Raw genomic sequence first — 19324 nt, 5'->3', positions numbered from 1 at the left:
GTCAATCGGGGCGCCCCTGCCGGATGATCGAACGTCTTCCAGCCACGCTGTTGGACGGAGGTGACGGTGACACGCACGCGCGGAAGGCGCGGGAGATCCCGCTTTCTGGGGGAACGCGACACGCCACAAAATTCGATCTCGTGGGGCACACATTTGCCGCGGAGAACCCGAGGACCGACCGTGCGACGTCAACAGAGACGCGAGTTCGAAACGGCCGGGAAGAGCCGCGATCCCCGATCGTGTCACGTTGCGAGTCACGTGCGAGCGTCGTCGCTGCGGTTCGCACGGATCATTTTTGCGACTACGAACGGTAAGTGTCGCTCGATTCACGTGCGAATCCGTCGGCCGTTTCGCATGATGCGCCGCAACTCCGCCGACACCGCTCCGTTTGTCGGATTAAATCGCGGGACACGGAGGCAAATACGCCTCGACGCCGCTGTTTGCGATTAGTCAGACCTTACAAACGCGATTATCTCGGCGGATGTGCAAACGTTAACGCGTCTCTCTGTCTCCCAACAAACATTTAATCTTCGTTGCAGCTCGCTAGGAAAACGTACGTCGAGCGACGGCGCACATCGTCGCTTATTAACACTATTAACACGGACGCCCGGAGGAGGGACGCCTTTGTAAACGTCGTTGGAAAGGAAGAAACACTAGCCGGGGACACTCGCGTGAGAGAGAAGGACCTGTAAGATTAAGAGAGCAAAACTGCTCGCGCTTAGCTCGCACACGTCTCTCTAGCAGTATTATTTCTCTCGCACTTGTTTATGTATGACAAACTTGAACCGATTGACGTATAATTAATTAATGCGATTAATGTGAGGTAATATGGTAGTTTCAGTACGTGGGACGTGGGTGTCTGACATAAGAACGGTGAAACAGGTGTTTGTTTTATCAATGAAACCGGATCTGACATGTCTTACACTGAACTGGAACATGGTTACCAAGTAAATTCTCTTTATATGAACCGTCCGAAGACGAGATTACACGCGCTCCGCGCGTTGACCCAGTGCCTAACGAGAGGTTTGTCCGCAGGGTCTCAAGAATGCGAGCAGACCGATGTTCTACATAGGGGACATAAATACGGTCCAGCCGTCTGTTATTTCATCGATCTATCGTTCGTCGAAAAGAGTAAGTTTTGGGATTGCTGTTTCACCGCTGTTGAAATACGTGGTTGCGAGCGTCCACGATATTTGCACGAGGCACAGTTGGAAATCTATCCTTCAGTTTCCTAACCAGAGCACATACTATGCACATATGAAATTTTTATAGATATAAAAGCACACTTTTCCTTCATTTTTTTTTTAGTTCTATTCTTGTTAGATACGATATGCGAATAATTTTCTCGAGCGCGCATCCGGTTGTTGATTGTATGAAACCGCGATTCACATCTGATGAGGTATCACAGAAATAGAATAGCAACACGACACGAACAGAGCCACGTGGTATTTGTGACGATCGATTGTTATCCGAGAAACGGATTGATTTGAGATTAATGAAACAGCAATGTTATTCCACTCCCATCTTTTTATCCCGTGTTTATGTCACGAAAGTGACAAGCGTGCACGTGTAGAGCAGCTGTTTAGAGAAAGATAGCGTACGTTCGGACGGAGGTTAGAAATCTATATTAGGAATACGTTTACGATATATGTAGACATTTTCTCACGTATTTAAAAATACGCACGATCCACGTCTCCTTATTTGCAATGTACCTGCCCCTTTGCAACGGTGGAAATGTACGAACAGTTATGTAAACACAGTTGATACATTATGCATCAAACGGTCGCTAAGTAAATGTTGAAACTCTTGTTGGTCGGTTGATTGCTAGTACCTGGATAGTCGAGAGACGTACCCTTATTACGTAATCAGCTTTTAAAGAGCCAAATCAATCGATACGAGCATTTGCGATGCACATTAGTAAATGTTTCTGTGTAGTGGAGTGTAGGAATGCAAGTCGGTGAAAGAGTAGGATAAATTCTGTGTTTTTTTTTCCTCATGATGTTTGGCCAGACAGGGATTTATCTCATTATGAGGCACGTTATCCAAGCACGAATGGTACGCACATGATACAGCAGTTAAATTTTCTATCAATGCATGTGCAACGCAAACATTTGATCGTTCCGTTTGCCCCGCGTTGAAATACATTTGTTAACATTCATCGTCAGCCAATTATAACAGTGCTAATATTGACCGAATTATAAATTGCTTCTAATCGTGCCTGATAACATTATTACAACAGGTAACTGCCTGCGAGTTCATTCAGAAGGTATTCGCCGCTCGTTAACAGTGTATGAATTCAGGCTAACAATACGCATTGTTAGAATCTAAGTCACTCTACAATTTAACGCTATATTATGTCCTTTTGGTGGTGCATGAATATGCTGTTGAAAACATATCTGAATTCTAGTTACAATGTGATAATGTTCAAGTGACAGTGATTTGAAAATAGAACTGATAATTCTTCCTTTATCTTTCTATCGTGATATGTTAACTGTAATCACACTTCGAGCGATTGATATTAGAACATATCAATTAAATCATTGCTTATCAGAACAGGAGACATCAGAATTTGTGGAATTTTTAATTCTTGAAGATACATGACAATGATTTTTATTCCCAAGGTAAAAGTGCGTGTGTACATGTATGTGATTAATGAAATATATATTGTGATACTCTAACAAGAAGGTGGTTTTAAAATTAACCCCGTCAGCAGTTCATCATTATATATTCATATCAAGACAACTGCGTGTGCATATATTTTATACATATATTTCATGATCATAGGAATAACAATCATAATCAAAAAGAAACAATAGATATTCACAGAATCGTACGTAATGATAAAGATTTATATTTTCAATTGAACGTAGCGGGTACCGTGGTTTTCTGTGATAACTTATCGGATATTTTTAATCAGATAAAAATCTGCTATCACAAGTACTTTTTCTATTCGTTTATTTATGTTGTTATAAATAATAGGAAATGAGGGGATAGATTCCACTACGTTTCTTCAGCTTGCTATAATACTTTTTCTTCTTTTTTTTTTGTTATATTAATCTCAAATCTGTTCTAAATCTTTCATTGCAGTGATTAACAAACGCTCGTGCTTCGGTTTGCTTGTCGCTGCATGACTGGTATTGCATTTCTCATTGAGTCTGGATTGTAGTGAAGTAGTAAATGGTAAAAACGGAATAAACAGAAATAAGTGAAAATATAAACGTGTAGATGAATGAAAACTTCACACTGAATCACGAATTTCAAAAGATAGCGTGATTTTTCATCTTCCAATTTACATATTTTCACGCTTCGTTGCTTGATATGTATTACCTTTCTATGTAGGCAATAACATATGCGATCAACGTATAACTTACTTATCAAAAGATCAAACTAAAGAGTATAATGAGTAATCTTACGAGAGTTCGCGATGAAAATTGTCCTGCTGACGACAAGCCTAGATTTCTATCCTGCCTAAAGGCATACTGGGTGAGCACTATTTAGCTTGAAGATTTTACGATCTTCCTCACTGCTTGTTATATAGCGGAGTTTAGAAGTCACGTGTTCATTTCTAGAAACTGTAAAAGTCAGGCTGTGACGTTCTTTCACTTGATCTATCACTCATTTTTCCAAAGAAAAAAAAATGTGTGTGGTAGTGAATTTAATTTTATATTATATGTATAGAAGTTTTTTTTATTGAAATGTTTATTATTTTCTACTTATTAGTATTGCATATATTATCAAGATGTGACTTGCCTACACGGTGTATCCTCTTGAATAGCTATCACTGATCGTTTATTTTACTTTCTAGCCCGAATTATCAGAAGGCAACCAAGATGACGCTTATATGGGCGGGAGTGATGTGGAAGGAGAGGGAAAGCAAGTCCTGGTTGGGATATGCGCAATGGCGAAGAAGTCGCAGAGTAAACCGATGAAAGAGATTTTGACAAGGCTCGAGGAATTCGAGTATATAAAAATTATAGTCTTTCCAGAAGAAGTGATATTAAAGGTGATATATATTCGTATTATGGAGCTATACTATACTTCTATGTTACAAAATTTATATCTTTTGCATTTGCTCTTTACAGGAACCCGTAGAAAATTGGCCTGTGGTCGACTGCTTGATAAGTTTCCATAGTAAAGGATTTCCCCTTGATAAAGCTATAAATTATGCGAGTTTACGTAAACCGTTTATTATTAATCACCTCCCAATGCAGTACGACATTCAGGTAGACTTTTAAAAAATATTACAAAATATTAATATATTTTTCTATTACACACACACACACACATGTACCCTCTACGTACTAATATAAATTGCCGTAGGACCGAAGAAGAGTTTATGCTATACTGGAGAGCGAAGGTATCGAAATTCCACGGTATGCCGTTCTCGACAGAGATTCACCAGATCCGAAACGTGAGTTGCAAAATTTATTTGCACTATTTGTAAGTGCGTCGTAAATATCTCCCGCGATCCAGTTAAGAAATCAAATAGCTATGTACTCGATTGAGTTTAGGACACTCATATGTTACTTGTGCTGTTTATCATATGTTACTTGTGTGTTAATCTTTACATATAGAGAATATAGACTGCATTTTAGAACACGAATTGGTGGAGTCGGAGGATCACGTGGAAGTAAACGGCATTACTTTCAACAAACCATTCGTAGAAAAACCAGTATCTGCCGAAGATCATAATATCTATATTTACTATCCTACTTCGGCTGGAGGAGGAAGTCAGAGATTATTTAGAAAGGTATATATATTATTTTTCTTGAAAGTAATATATGATTCTTCATATAAGATTTAGGAAGCAAGCGTCGTTTTCTTAAATTGAAAAAATTTAAAAACGAATACTTAACGAATACCTGTTCCTGTTCATTACACAGATAGGTAGTCGTAGTAGCGTATATTCTCCAGAATCTCGCGTTCGCAAGAGTGGTTCTTATATCTATGAAGATTTTATGCCTACCGATGGCACTGACGTTAAAGTCTATACCGTGGGACCTGATTACGCTCACGCCGAGGCGAGGAAGAGTCCCGCCCTCGACGGCAAAGTCGAGAGAGATTCGGAGGGCAAGGAAATTCGTTATCCAGTGATATTGAACAATGCCGAAAAACTCATTAGTAGGAAAGTGTGTTTGGCCTTTAAGCAAACGGTGTGTGGCTTCGATTTATTAAGGTATGTGATTGTATATTCGCATGCAATGCAACTAGCACGACTGTAAGAAATTAAATCTACTTTTTCAATAAACCTTTTTATGAACAATGAACGTGTCGTGTCCATCGTGTCCGTTGAAAAGATGCGTTTCTTTTATGTAACATTTATTTTGAATGTATCTGTATAACATTACTAAGACATACCAGTACATTACATGCCGACGCAATACAACTGTCGATGTGGTTATCAGTGTTATTTTAGAGCGCATATCGCGTTACACATTCAATAGCTTTGAGTTCCGTTACAACATGCATGAACTGACTTCAGTCGGAAAACAGATATTGACACGGCCGTGAATGTATTTGCGGCTTACATAAGTAGCTGAAAGTCAAGTGCAATTAATACAGCGAGCGTGGTTCTGGTTACAGAGCAAACGGCCAATCGTTCGTGTGCGACGTGAATGGATTTAGTTTTGTAAAGAACTCGAACAAGTATTATGATGACTGTGCCAAGATTTTGGGGAATATGATACTCAGGGAACTGGCTCCCACCTTGCATATTCCGTGGAGCGTTCCCTTTCAATTGGACGATCCTCCTATTGTGCCAACTACATTCGGCAAAATGTTAGTCTAATCGCAAGTGGCAATTAACCTATGAGCAATTACGTTCTTAATATTGAAGCATGTTTTTTTAATCGTTATTAACTACTTCGATACTTATCCAGGATGGAGTTGCGCTGTGTCGTAGCAGTTATTAGACATGGTGATAGAACCCCAAAACAGAAGATGAAAGTAGAAGTACGTCATCCGAAGTGAGTAAACAAAATCTTATACATTTTTTCTCATCTAAGAATATTGCGAATTAATATATATATAATATCTCGCAGATTTTTTGAGATATTTGCAAAGTACGATGGCTATAAGCACGGTCACGTAAAACTAAAGCGCCCTAAACAGTTGCAAGAGATTCTCGATACAGCGCGTAGTCTACTAACGGAGATACAGCATCGTGCGGCGGGACCCGAGTTGGAAGAAAAACAAGGGAAACTGGAGCAACTCAAGAGTGTCTTAGAAATGTATGTAAGCGATAAGCAAAATAGTCTACTACTTTAATGAATTAAATTAATCACGATATAACGTTATTGTATAGTTGAGCAAATTTGTAAAAAGATTATTAACTCTATATTGTAGGTATGGGCATTTCTCTGGCATAAATCGTAAAGTCCAATTGAAGTATCAACCGCGAGGACGGCCGCGGGGAAGTTCTTCCGACGACGGTAGCGATCTTAGTATGCTTCATTTACTTTTTCACTATTTTATACAATATACATATCGATCATATATTTTTAGGGATATATATTTAGTGGATATGTATACATATATAATATATTTAACAAAAAAGATATATTTTAGAAAATTGTGTATATGAAGAAATGCACGTATCTCTTCACTTTCTTTTTTAGATCGATTAGGAGAACCGTCTCTAGTCTTGATATTGAAATGGGGCGGAGAACTGACGCCGGCTGGACGTATTCAGGCGGAAGAATTAGGACGCATATTCCGCTGCATGTACCCCGGTGGTCAAGGTAGACACCTTAGTGGTTCGTATCTTATGTTCATATGCTTGCCATGCTCGCTTTTAAGTTTCTACACAGTATCGGAGATCGTTTTTGTAATAATTTCCCTCTATTAGCTAAACTTGGTCTGGGTTTACCCCAGTGATATATACGAACTACGTAATCTGAAAGCCTCTGGGCTTTCGATTTACGAATTGTATTTTGAGAACGCTATATTGTACAAGTTGCCAAACTATTGGACGGCTTAAAAATTGGCGCACTAAGATTGGATTGTATTCTTCCATGATTTATATCGTTATATCTTGTACCATGAGAGACATAAAAAGCTACTTTAGAGTAATATCGAATTTGTACCATAGTAATTGCCAGTGTAGCAAACACTGTGGCACTAACAACCATATTGGCAATCATATTGTAACTGGTAGTTAATAGTGAGATGTAGTAATGTTACACTCAAGAGAGTCACAGATAGCATAATTTATCTCAAATGTTATTTCAGAGGAAGAATCAGAGATGTTACCAAACCACGGTAACCTTTTATTTACGATCAACGCTTATTACATAGTTCTCTGTAGATTGTTGTCCTTAGAAATTAGCGATGTTATACGGTCGTCGGCGCTAACAGTAAGAGCACACTTGCACATTTTGTATCTCTTTATTTGAACGATTTCCCGAGTTGCCACTCGACTCAGCGGAGACGAGCTGTTGTCGGCAATTTTGGAAGAGCATGGTTTTAGCGTACACCACACTCACCATTTGCCACACGCTTTTTCTATGCTAATGTACGTTTCAGTTAATTTTGTTCTTAATGGCACTACAACATGTTAAGTGTAAATTTCTTTTATATACAAGCTGTTATGCACGTACTCTTTGTACAATACGTTTTCTTCGAAATGTAATTTTTCATTAAAATACCAGCAGAGGAGTTTCAAGGTAACTCTAAAGCATTTAGAGACATGAAAAACTTCTTGCAGTACCTTACGCGCGTTATGACACGAGGTATAACGTTAATTAATGTCATTAATCCCGATTAATGCAATTTTTATGACACGCAATCTTTATCGCGATGATCTCGATACTAGAGCATAGGTCATCTCGACAACTGTTTTTCTTTTGGAGTAATCTCTAAATTGTTCCGTTGTCGTTGTGTTCTATGATTATGATAGCTGTGTCTCGAGAAATCCCGTCGTTGTGTTGATATTATTCCCCCTTGTGTAAACGTAGGTGAATACGCAGGTGCGCAAGGATTGGGTTTGTTACGCCTGCACTCCACGTTCCGGCACGACTTGAAAATCTACGCTAGCGACGAGGGACGTGTTCAAATGACCGCGGCGGCTTTTGCGAAAGGGCTGCTCGCGTTGGAGGGAGAGCTGACACCTATCTTGGTGCAGATGGTGAAGAGCGCGAATACCAATGGCCTTCTCGACAACGACTGCGATAGTAGCAAATATCAGAATATGTGAGTAGAGGATCTTCATCGAACGCCTGAATTGTAACTTTTGCCTCACGGTAAGCTATATTATATTTATAACTACAGGGTGAAAACGCGCTTGCACGAGCTACTGCAGCAGGACAGAGAATTTACTCGCGAGGATCGAGAACAGATCAATCCGGGAAATGCGCTGAGCATCAACGCCGCTTTAGACTTCGTCAAGAATCCGGTTCGATGCTGCCAGCACGTTCATTCTCTCATCCAAAAGCTTCTGGACATCGTGCGTATCAAGAAGGAAGACGCGAAGACGAAGGACACGATACTCTATCATGGCGAAACGTGGGAGCTGATGGGACGTCGCTGGGGAAAGATAGAAAAGGACTTCTGCACGAAGAACAAACGTTTTGACATATCTAAAATACCTGACATTTATGATTGCATAAAGTACGACCTGCAGCACAACAATCATACATTGCAATTCGAACACGCGGAAGAATTGTACACGTACGCTAAATCTTTAGCGGATATAGTAATTCCTCAGGTATCATTTCTTTTCGCCGCTAATTCTATCAACATTTTACTTTTTTTATATATGAATTACGTTATATATTAATGCATAGGAATATGGCTTGACGGTACAAGAGAAGCTGACTATCGGTCAGGGTATATGCACGCCTTTGCTGAAAAAAATACGGGCTGATCTGCAACGAAATATCGAAGAATCTGAGGAAACTGTCAATAGGCTTAACCCTAGGTACAACATTTGAGTTCTACTTGTAAAGAGTTTTCTTCTCTAATTGAGATCTTTTTAGTAATTATACGATAATCGTTAATGATCCATAGATATTCCCATGGTGTTTCGAGCCCGGGGCGCCATGTACGTACGAGGCTGTACTTCACAAGCGAGAGTCATGTACATTCCTTGCTAACCGTGCTGCGTTACGGTGGTTTACTCGATGTAAGCGAAATATACGTTATACACGTTATAGCTGGAAGAAATAATCTCCTACGCTGTCTTGTAATTTCTTATGTATGCGATTCGCAGGTGGTGAAAGACGAGCAGTGGCGACGCGCGATGGAATATGTCAGTATGGTCTCCGAGTTGAACTACATGTCGCAAATTGTTGTTATGTTGTACGAGGATCCAACCAAGGATCCAAGCAGCGAGGAGCGTTTTCATGTTGAGTTACACTTTAGTCCTGGCGTTAACTGCTGCGTGCAGAAGAATCTGCCGCCTGGTCCTGGATTCAGACCACACTCGCGCAATGAGAGCAGCCACAATGTGGTAAGACTTTCAATTATCCGCTATGATACGCTAACAATCATACAAATTAAATGAACTTTGCCGGTCTTTCTTTTTAAGGGGGAGAGCGGTTCCGGTCAGGATACTAGTTCACAATGTAGCACCCGGATAGAGGAGGAAGATGCGGAATTGGGTATCATCGAGGACGATGTAATAAGTCCTACGGCGCAGGCTGTGAGTAGAGTTTTGCTTATTAATCACAGTTAAATTTTTAGCAAATGTCAAATATATACTTTTTTTTTGTTCTCAAAATTCTCTCTTAAATAGTAACACAATGCGATAGGCAAAAATTTGCTTTCAGGATACGCCTCCGCCATTAATGGAAACGGATACTGTGGACTCTATGCTAGACAGTCCGACGACCAGTCGTGGGATCGACATGATGGATCTAGATCCGAATATGATGGACGAACCGTACGATAGTGGATTCTTACAAGGCTCGGCACCGATTCCAATTAGGTCTGCTTATTCGCTTGTCAATCTGATTTTATCATCTTGATAAAATAATACGTTAAGAATGGAAGTTTTATTTTGTGTTACAATATATGTGCAGCGCCAGAACTGTGTCCGGGCATGAGGCTGCTAGGCTTGGCAGCCAATTGGCGGCGAGTCAACGACAACGGCGAAGCAGAGAGGCAGGGAGCATCGTGGAACCGCGCGCGCGAAGCTACGATCATCAGCGGCAGGAGAAGCCCGAGAAAGGTAAGTGCGCTTTGATGTGCAAGTTATCTGTATCGGTGAGCAGATTTATGCTGAAGTAAGTGTGAAGGATGTCGCCGATAAACGAGCGATATTTGAACGATGATGTAACATTAACAAACCAATCTGTTCTTGTTGTATATGCGTGCATACACACGGGTATACGGAATGTGTATGACGATATGTAAGACGTGTACGGTATCCTTAACACGTTAATGGTTTGTGCATGATTATAATTATTGATTATTATTGGTCTTCTTTACACATTTATACACCACTTTAATGGTATTAACAGTTATCGACATTTATAGTATATATGAATGCCGTATATCCTTCCTCCCAAATTATATAATAGCTTCACATCACGAAATTTATATTTTATCACGATAAATCCTATTTCCCTCGCACAAGTAGTGATTAACGAAAGATATATCGATATTTAAACCGTGCTTGGTATTCGATATTTTTAACTTAACGAATGGATAGTTCGATATAGATTACCGTGCAATTTTTACAATTTAAAATTAGAAATATTTACGATATTTATAGAAGTATTACTGCATTTCTCTAAATTTCAAGGTAAAATCACACTGTTACATTTGCAGATTTGATATTTTGTTATCTAAATAAGAGCAGAGATTCGAACACCGTGAATTTATATCATTTTTACGAAATATCACAGATGAATGGGATTTGAATTGTGCGCGATAATGATAGTATGGTACTTGTCTTCTTTTCGAAGAATATACCGATTTGCAGGAACGCGCGCAAATATATAATGACGTTTAATATATATTATGTTAACGTTATAATATATGTTATGTTAACGTTAAAGGCATCGGGCTATTAGAGCTTTTAGGGGCTAATTACTGACAATTGAGCTGATGGTGGAATGTCGTCACAATTCACAATGCTCCCTTCTGTGTTCTACTGTTCTCTTTTTGTAGCTGCGGACAAGCTGCAGTATCAGAGCTTGGACGCGGTCAACAAAGAAGGTATGTTTGTACCGTCTACCAATTTTTACAGAATAATTCTTCAAGATAATGCACACGTAAACTTTCGGACGATACTTTACGTATCCTTCTTATTTTTGCCCGTAATCGAGTAGATCCGTTCTACCCACGTATATTTTCTTCTCTTTATTTGGATACGAAATGTATCTTTTTTTTATATCCGTAGAGAAACTCTTATGCACATGTTGCAATGAAATAATTCCGTCGATCGATATTAGCGTGCACAGTTACGCTGCGATGAAATCTCGTATCAACCGTAGCGCAACTCTGGATCTCAGAGTAAAGCAGACAATTCCGCGGATCTTTAATTTTCGTTGCAATTAAAATGTGCATAGTTGTTGGACTGATATACATATATATCAGTACCTGGAATGCGCTTATGCACATCGTCGTACTACGAAGTGCTGATTAAAGTGACTGCCGACTCTCACACCCTACACCTTATACCTCTATAACTATAGTCTCTAGTCTATAGTCTCATCCCTTCCTCAGTTAATGTATATTTTGCCCGAGTTAATTTTTCACGATATGTTGCAACTTGTAATCTGTATTTGTTGATTTTCGTTACTTTTACTTTAATCAGTTATACGAATCGCACGTACTGTATAGAGAAAAGATTGGTTATGTCTTTCCTTTTTTTTTTGTTTTTAACGGCTGGATCTCCAGAACCACACCAGACGAAGTGCGAAACACGGTCTGGGTTGATCTATCCGGAAAAAAAGTCTAATGTGTCTTGTTTCATGTAATACAGCCGAGAGATGTGTATTTTGCCAATGCCAGGGTAGGAAGCGGTGATTCCAGTTGAAATAACTCTTTGCTCAGCGATAGTTGTGCGCGTGGAAGCCAACTAATCAAGTATCGGCGACTGTCTGGGCCACACACGCGTACACCGTGGTGTGGTCCATTCAGCTGCCCACCCGAATCCTCGATCCCGAGATCATCATTCCCAAAATGGAACTCGCAAGCGTCTTCATTATCATCGAGCCTTCTTTCGGGGAGTTTCACGTGCATTACGCCATACGTTCATCGCATACGTTCATTATGTTCAGGGTGTCATCGAATTTCATATCATCGAGTCTTTCGGACGACAATAATAATCGCTCATCGATTATTCACGGCCTCTTTTTTTTTTGTATTCGCATATCATTTCATTTTGTCGGTTCATCGTCATCGTCATTTCCATCTTTCATCGTCGCCACTTTCATCGATCGCGCCGAGCTTCTTGTCTTCGAATAGGTAGCTCGCGAAGCATGTAACATCTTCACCTCGCTCCTCTTCTCCATTCTTCATGCATAATTCATAACAATAATCGAAAGGAAAAAGGGACTCGGACCAAGAGAAGCATCGTATCTATCCGCTATATCATTACGGTCGTATACTAATACCGTTCGAGCTTCGGCATCCTAACAAATGTTAATGTACGAGGCTGTCTATATATGTAAAAAAAAATCGTGTGGTTTGGTTGGCTTACTGGTTGCATGGCTATCGTGTGCCACGGTTGTTGTGTGGTGTGCGTACTCGTGATTCCGACATACTCGCTAAGTTGCGCGCAAAGGGTCGAAGGTATCTACTCTATCCTTAATTTACTTTATTTCTTCCTCGACGAATCTTTAAACACCGAAGCCAGTAAAATGTAATATTCCTTTAAAGTATATTATTCATTTAATAACGATACGAGATTAAGTTGTTTTCTATATATGTTCAATATTTATGTACTTGATATAATACATTATAGTAGTATTTATTTATATTGTACTCTATAAGTATTGTATAAATAATTATAATAGACTTTAAGGGGTCTTTACGCTGACGATTTTTATCGCGGGTGTTACGGAGATTGTTTTATTTTTCGTACATAATTTTTTAATTGCTCTCAATTTCAGTAATACGAGAAAAGCGTGAAAGCAAAGTATATCGCGAAGTCATTTTTTACATCGATGATCACCGGATAAAAGGTTCGATTTTTTTTATCGCGAGGCGAGAGCAGCGGTCCAAAGATTCGTCCCTTCCGTTTCTTTAGCAAATGGGTTTTTTAATCGGCTCTTTCTCTCTTTTGTTTTCTTTTCTCTCTCCCTCCCCTCACTACACCGTCATACCGAATGCTGCACCGTACCCTGCCGTCACCCTTCTGATAACGCTATCACACCTGGACCTATGTATGTGCCTGCGCATTTCGCACCCTCCCTACGCACGCACCGCACCGCACCGCACCGCACCGCACCGCACCGCACCGCAACGCAACGCAACGCAACTCGCTATCAGCCGCGGGACCAACTCCGGAGGAGCCTCGCGGCGAGGAGCGCACGTGGAAACCGGCGACACTGCTGCAGTCGCACAGCTCGCCGGAGCTGCCGGTTTCGCCGGACGAGAGCTTCGCTTCCTCGTGCTCGCTTCGCAATGCGCGCAACGATAGACAGCTATCCGCCAATCCTTGCTCGTTGCCCGATCCGTCGTTCGCGACCGTCAGCGATCTGCCGGAGCGGACTATCACCAGGCACCGTGGCCGCGGCAGAAAGTACGAACGCTCGCGCTCCGAAGTGACCTTGCTTTCATCCGTCGAACTCTGCGGTGAGTTCAGGGGGTAGCGACAGAGATGCAACGCGGACCGACGGAGAGGTCGTCGCACATGCCGGGGTGGCACGCGGAGGTATCTGGTCCAGTCAATCTGGTATCAATGTCGATGAAAATTCTGTTGATAATAAAACAGTAAGGGAATAAGTAACTGTTACCATCTGGTTTATTGATTACTATCTGATGGCGACCGGGACTATCTTCGTTCTTAAATCGGTAAGTAATGTTTCAGATGTAACGTTTCGTCCTCTCTTTTTGTTGGTGATTTCTCTTGCGAACTCTTATTGGCATTGACACACGAGTCGGACGTGACCAGATTGCCTCTTTTCCATATGCTACTCCGGAGTTCCTGCGACCTCAATGCCGGATGCTGGAAATCTCGATTCACGAGACCAATACGAAATTGATCTCACGTGAATCGCCGCATTATTCTCACCGTATTCCGAATCTGTCGAAATTATAACGTCCCATTTTTCGGGCAAAGGAATTACATAATTAACACGGTGAGCCGAAGGAGACCAGAATTGTAAAAAAAAAAGGGAGATAATCAAGGGACCATTTACCGTAATTAGTGCAACAAATTAGTCCGACACTCGCAAAGTTTAATTCTTTAGCAATACTACGTGTTACTGATTTGTTCAATTAGCTTGATATTCTTTTTTCGAAGGAAGACCAACGCTAATTTCTGTTTCCTAATATGGATTATTCCCACTAATCGAGGTTCATTGAGAGACTCGACTGATCTTCTGCCTCTTAAAATCTGTTTTCAGAAAGAGGCAGGGAATCAGTTGAGGATTAAGCGTAGTAACTAACATTCGTGGGAATAGTCCTATGCTCACCGATTCGCTTTGCTCGTTATCTCTCTGTCGTCTCTTTCTCTCTGATTATTAAATGTCCCTCTTCTTCACCTTGAAACGCGAGCACAAATGCAAGCACGGGCACGAGCACGAGCACGAGTCTGTGATAGATTCTAGAGGTTCACAGCCGATCTCTGCCGGCTTTTATTAAGGGGACATGCTATTTATTATATAACAAAATGTTAACGATATTCACCGTTATCACTACCACATCGATACCGATCCACGATACTAATCATCATCACTGTCCGGAGTGTCTATCAGCGTCTGAGTTCCCTCCCCCCGTCCGTCCAGACACCCCGTGTCCAGGCCTCATTCCTCTTCTCCATCCCTAGACTCGCGATCGCGGATCATTCAACCTGATCCTACCTGCACAGCAAGGCGCCACCGTCACAGTATCTCCGGACAGATGAGTTATTTCAAGCTGTTGGGCTACAACGTCAGCAAGAAGCTAACTGGCTCGGCTAACAGTCTCTTCAGCACGGCGGTGATAAGCGGCTCTTCGAGCGCGCCGAACCTAAAGGACATGGTCCCACCTCACGCGTCTGCGGTCGCTGGTATTTTATATATCTAATTATTTAATAAGTAACAAGTAAAAGGGGGCTCTAAGAGTTCAACGCGGTTGATGCGCAAGTTAATTTTATATCGATCTTTAATAACTGTTGGTATATATAATTATAAATCGGTTCTACTAATGACCGTAGTTTATTATAGGATTAGCTTGTTTTACTTGGATTTTCTCACGGAAAATCACGCTATTTTTAGAGCGCTCAATTTTGATCAGTTACTCACTTATTTCTTGTCAAAGAATATGAGATCATTTTGATTTAATTGTTACCGCTTCGCTAAAGATGGCTTAAAGTAGAGCCGAAACATCCGATTTACAATATATTATATGGTTATTGGATCGATATAACATATCGATTAACTTACGTACCATCATCCACGCTGAAGGCCCCTTTTTATTTGGCACTTATTAATTTCATTATCGAGAGTGTCTTATTATTTATCCAATTATTAGAATACAATTATTTAATATTATACGTATATTATATATAATAAAATAATCCAGGTGAATATGTTAAAATAATGAAGAATATTTCTAATTAGTACATTTATTCTATAGCGATAGAAGGTTTCGGCGGAGTACCCCCCATCAGACCCTTGGAAACTCTGCACAATGCGTTATCACTACGTCAACTGGATTCCTTCCTGGATATGATGACCAGGGCGCCGTTGTACAGGACTCCGGCCTCGTCGCCGCCTAAGTCGTCGCCGGCCGGATCGACGCACGAGTCGCTCAATCCACCCCTTGTCCACGCCGGGATCAGTCGCGAGTACCACTCTTCTGACACAGAAGCTGTCAGGTACCATAAAAAATGACATAAGGCATGCTCGTGAGTATTAAGTTCTTCTCCTGTGCGCCAAATAAGATCGCTTCCAAACTTATTCCGAGTGTGCTGTATCCTGTTACATCTTTTTCCGCTGGCCGTATTAAATAATTATTCAATTTTGTAATTCCATTGCTAAAAACTTGAGTACGCGAGCTGTGATTGTTTGACTTCTGGTGCATTATCGCGTTACCACCCCGCACAGGTACATTATGCCGACACCGATACTGTATAAGCCCCTTGGCGAAGCAGAAACGTGTGACACCAGGAATCTACCGTCACCTACCAGTCCGAACAGTGCGTATCTACCCTATCTGGCTGTGATATCACATTTATTTAAAAAATCTTTTATGTATCACTTAGGCACAGGATGGAGTAGCGAGCCACAGTCTTTTCTGTCCGAGCCATCGTCACCTGCGCCAACATCGACAGGCGAATGCAGTATGTCTATAAGCTTAATTAGCAACGAGAGGTCAGTCAAATGTCTTGAAGTGCATAAATTTAATTTATTTCTTTTTTTGTACTTCCTTTCCTTTCATGTTGAATTAATATGAATGGTGGTGATAATTAATATGATAAACTGGTTTGGGGTTATTTACACTCTATAGTTCTAAATTTACTAAATATATCATTTTGTAGTTATATTTTTGTTGGTTTACTTATATTTTACGTATTTCTCTCTAATACTCTCTATATCTAATTACGGTGTATGTTAGTAGTGTGCTAGAAATAACACCTGTCCATTCACAGTGCTCAACTCTTTATCGCGCCGAAATTCTCCCCGACTTGCCTGGACGTCGACTTTAACGAATTTTGTATTCGTCTCGATCAAGAGAATCGAGAAAGTCGCGGCAGCGTCTCATATACGGATTATTACAGCAACGAGGACGGTCAGATACGCAAAATAACGCAAATACCGCAAGTGATACAGTCAGGTGCTAGCGGTGTGCAAACAAAGCTCGTGTGTGGCGATGATCTTCCCTGTGACAACATCGACGAGGACGAGGACCACACGTTGACTTTAAAACAGACCGAGGAGCAAAAGAAACAGGATGTTAAATCAATATTCGAGCCGAGGGACGACGTTAATTCAGCGAAACTAAGCGGCAGCTACAAGAAGATCGGGCGGTAGGCATAAAAAATCCGGTTTTGCACAATATATAATATATGAAGTGACATTTACCGATATTTATCAGCAGCGACGTTTGCTTATTTTAGTTTCCTCGTGGAAAGCACGGATATATCGCACAGCGACGTCCGAATTAAGGACACCGACAACGCCGGTACTTCCGACAAAGCTCCGGCGAAACTCTCTACCTCTCAGAAATCCGACTCCTCGAGCGCGGGTAAATCCATCGCGGAAAGGGTAAAGAAGGATTCTAAAAAGGGCGGCGGCTTGCACATCGGTTCTCAAAAGCGAAAGAACTTTTCTCGTTCGCAGAGCGTCACGACGCCGAAACTGGTCGCGCCGAAAACCGAACAACAGACTTTCAGTTGCTCGAGACAGAGCTCGTTCTCGACCATGTCGGATGCGGATCTGGAAAGTTGGAAACTGAGCGCGGATCCAACGCATTCCTCGGGAACGAGCCAGCAGGAAGAGCCTATACTCACTGTAGCCGGCAGTCTCACGGATAGCTGTAACGTCACCGTGGGCTTCGACATTAAAGAAGAGGAAAAGAAATAGATATTCGATCGTGAATTAATTTACTCTGATAGTTTTTTTCGACACCCACGTGATATTAGATCTATTCTTACGACGTAGAATTTTACGAAGAATTTTAGAAAGGGTAATTTCCTAGCACGAAAAGTATTAGAACACAGCAAGTATTAAGCAGGACTGGAGAGTCATTTTAATGTTTCATAGCATTGTCCATTAAGGCTGATAAAAGTATACAACCAGGACCAGTCGTTTAGAGAGAATTATAATAGCGGAACTTTTAAACCCCGTCTCCTTCCAATCCTTATAGCATTATATAAATGAGATATTAAATCAAACAAAGACAATTTATTCTTGTTTTAGCTCGAGAAATATCTCGAGAAAGTGATTAATCTCTCTAAATCACTTTGCGACTTAAAAAAAAATATATTTTATCAATACAGGTAGAATAATTACGATAGCTTACTTGAAATGATGTAACGTTAGAGTTAGAATTTTACGGGTCTTTTCTATTAAAAAGATCAACGAACTACTCGACTGATAATAGTGGGAGAGAAAAATTAATCCTTTTACTTACATATCATCTGTGCGCTTTGATTAATTTTTAATTTTGATTTAACATGTATTTATATTTGGATATACATTATACATGTTATGTATTTATATTACTAATATTTTTTGTGAGAGTCCGTATTAAAAAAAATTAAGAATCGAGAATTTTTAGTCAACGAGAAGCAGCTTGATGTTATGTTTCCGATCATTTATCATTTTAAGATTCTTAGAAAACGATTTTTCCGCAATAATATTCTCCAGGATCATCGTTGTTGACTGTGAATCGTTATTACGCGCGTAGAAGATTACCTCTTTCCTAAAGAGATTACTATACAGATGTACAAACGCGATGTAGATAAACATAGCCATTATGTGTGCTTCAATTAAGTATAAGGATGACTAAATAGAGGAACAGAAGTGAGAAAAAAAATACATGTGATTACGAATGTTGAGAACACCTAAGAAGAAATGTATATTATTAAATTTTGTTCTTCTCTTTAACTAAATTGCAATAGTTTTTTAAATTAGTATATAGCCAGATATTCTTGAAGATACCGAATGTACGAGACTGAAGACGCTACGTACGCTAGCTTAATGCGTGTCAAATGACAACGAAAATATCTCTCAGAGATCTTACTTCGTATGGCATAGTCGAGAATATTGCGGTCTTTACATTTTTTTTCCGTATAGTGATAAGTACTGGAGAGGAAGATTTTATCCGAGCCAAAGAAAATATCCCAGTTAAGGCGATATGACTACGCTTGAAGTTGCACGAAGGAACATCCCCTCTATTGACTTACGGCTTCGTATTGTGAATCAGTAACGGAAAATACGTAATAGTTATTAATTGCAGATTAACCATACTTGTAAAATAGTAAGCAGCGTGCTCATAGATACGAAAAATATGTACGTACATATATATATAATACATATATATATATGTTACAAATGTTTTAATAAAACAATCCGGAACGAAACTGTTTGTTGGGGGTTTATTTTTCCTAATATTCTTAAGTTAATAATTAAACTTAGCGAGCTTGATTACAAAGAAAGTTTATGCCTTGCCAGATGTCTCTTATTTATTTTTTTAAAAATAACGTTGCAAGGATAACTGGGCA

At 40.3% G+C, this 19324-nt stretch overlaps 1 protein-coding gene across 8 annotated transcripts; it reads left to right on the top strand.

Moving 5' to 3' along the window:
• The first annotated feature begins 121 nt into the window (after positions 1–121).
• On the top strand, positions 122–19183 carry L(1)g0196 (inositol hexakisphosphate and diphosphoinositol-pentakisphosphate kinase). 8 transcript variants are annotated; one of them, XM_071697279.1, is made up of 31 exons: positions 125–310; positions 540–769; positions 836–947; positions 1036–1131; positions 3806–4003; positions 4083–4223; positions 4321–4411; positions 4575–4750; positions 4884–5176; positions 5584–5778; positions 5880–5966; positions 6042–6230; positions 6346–6443; positions 6618–6755; positions 7231–7260; positions 7956–8190; positions 8269–8704; positions 8784–8917; positions 9007–9121; positions 9209–9448; positions 9527–9640; positions 9750–9925; positions 10020–10168; positions 13441–13746; positions 14942–15163; positions 15733–15973; positions 16203–16294; positions 16361–16469; positions 16748–17125; positions 17216–17363; positions 17439–19183. In XM_071697279.1, exons 3-31 carry the CDS (start codon positions 915–917, stop codon positions 17679–17681), a joined length of 5103 nt encoding a protein of 1700 aa, XP_071553380.1. In that variant the 5' UTR covers positions 125–310; positions 540–769; positions 836–914; the 3' UTR covers positions 17682–19183. The 8 variants fall into 8 exon arrangements, 7 of the variants coding, with proteins under 7 accessions (XP_071553379.1, XP_071553381.1, XP_071553375.1 ...); XM_071697278.1 differs by having other exon boundaries at positions 124–310; positions 14984–15163; positions 17216–19183; XM_071697280.1 differs by having other exon boundaries at positions 124–310; positions 16877–17125; positions 17216–19183.
• The last annotated feature ends 141 nt before the right edge of the window (positions 19184–19324 follow it).

Source organism: Temnothorax nylanderi, unplaced genomic scaffold (genome assembly GCF_030848795.1).
Source record: "Temnothorax nylanderi isolate EJ_2023f unplaced genomic scaffold, tnyl_v1.0 TNYL_tig0011_pilon, whole genome shotgun sequence".
NCBI lineage: Eukaryota > Metazoa > Arthropoda > Insecta > Hymenoptera > Formicidae > Temnothorax > Temnothorax nylanderi.
The sequence above is the reverse complement of the archived record's forward strand: the minus strand, read 5'-3'. Positions and strand labels throughout refer to the sequence as shown.